Source organism: Condylura cristata, unplaced genomic scaffold, assembly GCF_000260355.1.
Source record: "Condylura cristata isolate star-nosed mole 26May11 unplaced genomic scaffold, ConCri1.0 scaffold00026, whole genome shotgun sequence".
Taxonomy (NCBI): Eukaryota; Metazoa; Chordata; class Mammalia; order Eulipotyphla; family Talpidae; genus Condylura; species Condylura cristata.
The window spans coordinates 1,254,325-1,260,419 of NW_004567127.1; the positions used below are offsets into that span (position 1 = coordinate 1,254,325).

Consider the following 6,095-nt stretch of genomic DNA (forward strand, 5'->3'; position numbering starts at 1 on the left):
CTGGAGTACCTGACGGCCGAGATCCTGGAGCTGGCGGGCAACGCGGCCCGCGACAACAAGAAGACGCGCATCATCCCGCGCCATTTGCAACTAGCCGTGAGAAATGACGAGGAGCTCAACAAGTTACTTGGGGGTGTCACCATTGCCCAGGGGGGCGTTCTACCCAACATCCAGGCTGTCTTGTTGCCCAAGAAAACGGAGAGTCACAAGCCTGGCAAGAATAAGTAATCGGGACGCTTGAAACTACCACTCACCCAAAGGCTCTTTTAAGAGCCACCAAAGTGTCAAACGAAGGGCTGATCACAAAATAGCGCATTAGCTCTTTTTTTGAAAACTTGGGTGGCTCTAAAAAGAGCCTTTGATCTTTGGTTTTGCTTTGCCAGCGTTTTATTTGCTTTTGGCCTTATGGCTTTCGGTCTTCTTGGGCAGCAGCACGGCCTGGATGTTGGGCAGGACTCCGCCCTGCGCGATGGTCACCTTGCCCAGCAGCTTGTTGAGCTCCTCGTCGTTGCGGATGGCCAGCTGCAAGTGGCGCGGGATGATGCGCGTCTTCTTGTTGTCGCGGGCCGCGTTGCCCGCCAGCTCCAGGATCTCGGCCGTCAGGTACTCCAGGACGGCCGCCAGGTACACCGGCGCGCCGGCGCCCACCCGCTCGGCGTAGTTGCCCTTGCGCAGCAGGCGGTGCACACGCCCCACCGGGAACTGCAGGCCGGCGCGGGACGAACGCGACTTGGCCTTGGCGCGGGCCTTGCCTCCCTGCTTGCCACGGCCAGACATGATTGGCAAAGGTGGAAGACTTAGCGCTCAGAATCTCAAAAAAACAGGATTGAAAAAAAACTAGCTGAAAAGCCTTTATAAGCTTTCCTAGGGGTGGGGTCAGGAACGAGCTTTTCATTGGCCCTAAATTGGCTCCAGAGACGACCAATGAGGTGAAGAGTCAGCGTTGTTACGTAGCCTATTACTGAAAGCCCAGGCCTTTACATGGCCCAATGGCAATGCAGGGCTTTTGGAGCCCTCATTTGCATGTGGTGGTTATAAAAGGATCAGGCCCGCCCCTTCTTCCACTTCTGTTCTTCGCTGGCCAGCGTTGCGTTTCACAATGCCTGAGCCGGCCAAGTCTGCTCCCGCGCCCAAGAAGGGTTCCAAGAAAGCCGTCACCAAAGCCCAGAAGAAGGACGGCAAGAAGCGCAAGCGCAGCCGCAAGGAGAGCTACTCCATCTACGTGTACAAGGTGCTGAAGCAGGTGCACCCCGACACGGGCATCTCGTCCAAGGCCATGGGCATCATGAACTCCTTCGTCAACGACATCTTCGAGCGCATCGCCGGCGAGGCCTCCCGCCTGGCGCACTACAACAAGCGCTCGACCATCACGTCGCGGGAGATCCAGACGGCCGTGCGCCTGCTGCTGCCCGGCGAGCTGGCCAAGCACGCCGTGTCCGAGGGCACCAAGGCCGTCACCAAGTACACCAGCTCCAAGTGAGTCCCCGCCAACCGGGACGCGGCGCTCGCCCTGGACGCCCGCCAGCCGCTTGGCTCCAAAGGCTCTTTTCAGAGCCACCACCGAGTCACCAGAAAGAGCTTTGTTCACTTCCCTTAGATCCAGCCGCTTCGCACAGTAGCTCGCTGCAGTCGCGGGAGCCCCTGAGGCGGCACGCGCAGCTGGCGGGGCCCGTTCCGCTTGGCCCCTGGGGCGCCTCGTAAACGCTGCCGCGCTTGGCTGCCCCGGGTCACATTAAACTGAGGTGTCTGGCGTCCGCCCCCCTGGCCAAGCCCCAGGCCGCCGTGGTGGCTCGGGCAGGTGCTCGCCGCCCTCCAAGGCGGAGTGGTTGCGCGCTACGCGCTCAGGACAGCGGTCCCGGTCTCGTGGACTCGGCGTCTCGCGCGGCCCCTCTGCCTTGTCGCCGTCCTGCCCACGATGTTGCCTTCGGTGCGGACCAGCACGGCACAGCCCGCGCGGCGCGTCAGCCTCCTTGATTGGACGACGTGAATATTCAAAATCACGCGCCTCCACCTCATCATTCATGGTTTGCGGCCGTTTGGGGGTTTTGAAGCTTCTTGATTTGTTGGCTGCGTCTCCGCCTTCCGCGGCGTGCCCAGGCTTCTGCCGCCGCGGCGCTCTGCTGCTGGGCCTGGGCTCCAGGTCGCCCGCCGGGAGTCGGGCCGGCGCCCCTGCCTGGCTCAGCGCGGAGCCGCTTTCCTTCACTGCCGCCGTCAGCAGCGGGCGGTGGTTTATCTCCTCTACTGACTTCAAGCCCTTAGCGCGCTCTGACTCGGGTCTGGTTTTCCACTCGTGGTCAGCGCCAGTCGCGCCTGGCTCCGCTAACACTTCCAGGAATGCGTTTCCGTCCCATCGCGTGATCACTGCCGCGGGTGGGGGCGTCCCACGCGGCTCATTCCGGACGTGCGTGTGAACACGGTGTCTCCGAAGCCCCTTCCGAGTTCTGCGCCTGGTCACTAGAGGGCCGCAGCTGGGAGACAGCCTGTGATGCGTGACCCTGGCGAGGCAGGAGGTGTCATCCCATCAGCAGGATTTTCTTTAACTCAGATTTGGAGCATTCCTCCTTCCCCTTTACTGTCCTGGCCCTCTGTTCCCCACGTTTAGTTTATACTCATTTGTACTTCCCACCTCACGCTTTAGGCGACTGATAGACCCTGTGAGGCGGTGTCCTCAGTCCCTCCTGCAGAGGAGGGGAGGAGCAAAGGGGTTGGTGCGTTGGTTAAGCAGCAACGTGGTCCCCTCGCAGCCTCAGGTGAGAGGACAGTTGCATTTTTACTTTGTCATTACAGAAGTTGAAGCTGTCTAGCCTTTATTTTTACTTAGGGTCTCATCAGTTACTCCACTTTGATTTTGGCTACTGGGGCCTGGAGTCCTTTCCATGGTTTCCTGCACCCATAAGGACACCAGACATCAAAGACTGACTGAATGCGTTTTTTGTTCCTCAAATGTGTGTTCTCAACTGTGGTTAGATGCTGTTGTTAATAAAGTTACCAATTAATTAAAAAGCTCGACTGGATTCTTTACCTGCAGTCAGTGTATTTTTCTAGTTGAATGAAATTAACAGATACAGCACTGCCTGGTCTGTGGAGAGGATGGTGCCTCGGGCTTGGAGGATGAATAAACCCACAGCCAAATCACTTTTACCCCACAGGGGCTGAAATAGCTCCTTCCAGGGAAACTCTTAATATTTGGTAATTGGACAACACATGAGTGACCCTGAAAATAAACCTAACAAACAGGAGAGTAAGTCCTTAAAGTCAGCCACCTAATACGCATGGGACAGTGTTCTGGGCTCTTCACACTCATTGAATCTTCACAAAAGTACTATTGACTCCCATTTGACAGGTGAGGAAACGGTGGCAGAGAGGCTTATGAGAAACTTAAGAGAATGAATAAGCACGAAGCAGTGTGTAAGAAAGCAAGCTCACTCTGAAAATCTGGCCTCCCCCACCTTCCAGATGGGGGGGTGGTGGTTATCTGTGCTTTAATAGTAAAATGAAGAACTCCTACCTGCTTTATTCTCTTCAGGATGCACCCTGGCTGTGAATCTGGGCCCAGGTGGTGACTGAGGATGGGGTGACTGAGGATGGGACTGCAGGGCTCTGCTCTTCATCCCAGAGGTTTCTTTGGTCCCGGCAGCGATAGGGCTCACCACTGGGCTTCCTTTATTCATGGTGCTGCCAGATCCCCCTGGACATGGGACTTCCTGGAAGGCAGTGACAGAAAGAGCTAAGGAGAAAGTGGTCATTTAACTTTGGAGAGAGAGTAGTAATTAGATCAATCCTTCTAAAAATCTGATCACTTCAGCTCAGAGATCTGTAAATATTTGCTTATTTGTTGCGGTAATAATTATCATTTCTTCCACGTATTGAACACTGTTAATCAGCTGCTCCTCTGCTAGTGGTTTCCATGCTTTGCCTCACAATTACCACCCTTAACTGGGTCTCAGAGAAGTTAAGTAACTTGCTCAGGTGGTTAGGACTGGACTGCCCTTCCCTCTGATTTGATCAATGCCTTACTACAAGCCAAGAGCATGTCTTCTGGCTCAGATGATGCCCTTTAATCTTCCTCTACTTAAAAAATGTCAACTCTACCAAGGCATATATTTAATGAACAATTGCAAAGTTTTAACAATAAATGTATCTATAGGAAAACAGCACTGCAATGAAAACATATTCACACCCCACCCCCTTGTACCCTTCATCATCCTCCCCTCCTGCCCCTTCACCAGTGTCCTCCTTTGCTCCCATTCCTGTCCCTGCTACACTTGTTAGTCCATTCACTTGCTGGTGGGTAGTTGGGTTATCTCTAGTCCTTTCTGCAATTTTAATATGGACTGATTTGTGTCCTGGTGGTTTAGCTGAACATGATAAACCTTCGGTTGGGAAGAATCTCAAGTGGGGTGTGAGACAAGTCCCAAATGACTGTTCTATTCAGTGGGAGGAAGAGTTGGGGCCTCCCCTCCGCTCTCCTGCACTGTAAGCCTTTCCCACTGTAAGCCTTGCAGCTGGGATAATCTCAAGCACAGGACTGACCTCATCTGCACCTGCTCATGAACCTCCAGTGGCCTCTCTCACCGCCTCCGTTTGACTCAGTTAAAACTGAAAAACAACAAACTTTACTTTATTTTATTATTTTTTTTATTACAAAGTTTATTTTTACATCATTTTGCACATTTTTTTTTCCAGCTCGATTGTAATCCCCGCGGGTTTCCCATCACCAAATCACCCCTGTGCCACCACCATAGTCCTGTGCATTTCCCTCCCTTCTCCTGTTCTGATCCCATCCCCCACTCTGCCCCCGCAAAATGTCTCTGGTATATGGTTGTTCATTATTTTTGTTATTTTCTCGCCTGGTCCATTATACTCCTGCTATGAGTGACACCGTCCGGTATTTTTCTTTCTCTTTCTGGCTTATCTCGCTAAGCATGATCTTTTCCAGCTCCATCCAAGTTGCTGCAAAAGACATGTGTTTCTCTTTTTTGGTTGCTGAGTAATATTCCATTGTATATATGTACCACATCTTTTTTATCCAGTCGTCTACTTTTGGGCATTTGGGCTGCTTCCATGTTTTTCCAATTGTAAATAAAGCAGCAATCAACATGGGGGTACAAGTATCTTTTTCAATCAGTGTTTTTGTGTCTTTTGGGTAGATACCTAGGAGTGGGATTGCTGGGTCATAGGGAAGCTCCATGTTTAGCAGTTTTAGGAACCTCCAAACAGTTTTCCATAGTGGTTGTACTAGTTTGCATTCCCACCAGCAGTGCAGGAGAGTTCCTTTTTCTCCACATCCTCGCCAACATGTGTTGTTGCTAGTTGTTTGAAGATGTGCCATTCTCACTGGGGTGAGGTGGTATCTCATTGTGGTTTTAATTTGCATCTCCCTTATTACGAGTGATACAGCAAACTATTTTTACACTGTATTTGGTTTTCCAGCGTGGCCGAGGGATCCCTGTATCGTTAAGGAGGAGGCTCATCAGCTCCCATGAGGGGGCTCAGTAATTCTCCCAGGGAGGTCTGAGGCAGCTGTTTAGCTTTCAGGTTCTGACCTGAGAGTCTGTCCCTGAGGGCAGCAGCACTAGGCTTCATCATTCATTTCATATGTGTGCTTGAAAATCTGTGTCTACTAATTTTATAAGAATTTACTAAGTATTAATATTACTAAGAGAAGAAATATTCTCTAGGACCATTTTAGTTCTCTGACTCCTAAACATTGTTCGGTATGATTCGCTGGTTCATTCTTGCATTCAGCTACTGAGACTGTTGGATCCCAGGCTCTCCGCCGGGCACTGAGATGCAGGCTTACCAGGCTTCCGCGTGGCTTCTTCCTCCGTGGCTAGAATGGCAGACAGATATTAGACTGTGATGAAGTGTGGCCAGTGTTGCGCTGGAAGTACGCATAGGAGAGTGTAATGGAGGGAGGCCTGACTTGACAGAGCTGGGGCGTAGGAAGGCCGCCCTGAGGTGTTTTAGGATGACACCTCGAGGCTGGGAAGGAAGTGTTCCGGCAGTAGTGGTCATGGAAAGGGTCCGGAGGAGGACAATGACCCAGGGCTCTCTCAAGAGGATGGTGCCTCGGGCTTGGAGGATGAATAAAC

At 52.3% G+C, this 6,095-nt stretch overlaps 3 protein-coding genes and 1 pseudogene across 3 annotated transcripts; 3 read left to right on the forward strand and 1 right to left on the reverse strand.

Annotated features, from left to right (window-relative positions):
• LOC101621437 (histone H2A type 2-B) lies at positions 1 to 239 on the forward strand (the record flags this gene model as incomplete). Its single annotated transcript, XM_012730004.1, has 1 exon — positions 1 to 239. A coding segment is annotated over one exon (228 nt), but the record flags the coding sequence as incomplete, so codon positions are not given.
• Positions 240 to 369: 130 nt separating this feature from the next.
• On the reverse strand, positions 370 to 794 carry LOC101633125 (histone H2A type 2-C). The gene has a single exon (XM_004689574.2). The coding sequence runs from the start codon at positions 775 to 777 to the stop codon at positions 388 to 390; it is 390 nt and encodes a 129-aa protein (XP_004689631.1). The 5' UTR covers positions 778 to 794; the 3' UTR covers positions 370 to 387.
• Positions 795 to 1,075: 281 nt separating this feature from the next.
• Positions 1,076 to 1,498, forward strand: LOC101632897 (histone H2B type 2-E). The gene has a single exon (XM_004689573.2). It carries the CDS (start codon positions 1,100 to 1,102, stop codon positions 1,478 to 1,480), a length of 381 nt encoding a protein of 126 aa, XP_004689630.1. The 5' UTR covers positions 1,076 to 1,099; the 3' UTR covers positions 1,481 to 1,498.
• A 417-nt stretch (positions 1,499 to 1,915) lies between these two features.
• Positions 1,916 to 6,095, forward strand: part of LOC101621670 — a 5,948-nt pseudogene continuing 1,768 nt past the window's right edge.

Excerpts from the sequence above, each read along its gene's own strand:
- LOC101632897 (XM_004689573.2), top strand. The coding sequence starts at position 1,100 with ATGCCTGAGCCGGCCAAGTCTGCTCCCGCGCCCAAGAAGGGTTCCAAG.
- LOC101633125 (XM_004689574.2), bottom strand. The coding sequence starts at position 777 with ATGTCTGGCCGTGGCAAGCAGGGAGGCAAGGCCCGCGCCAAGGCCAAG.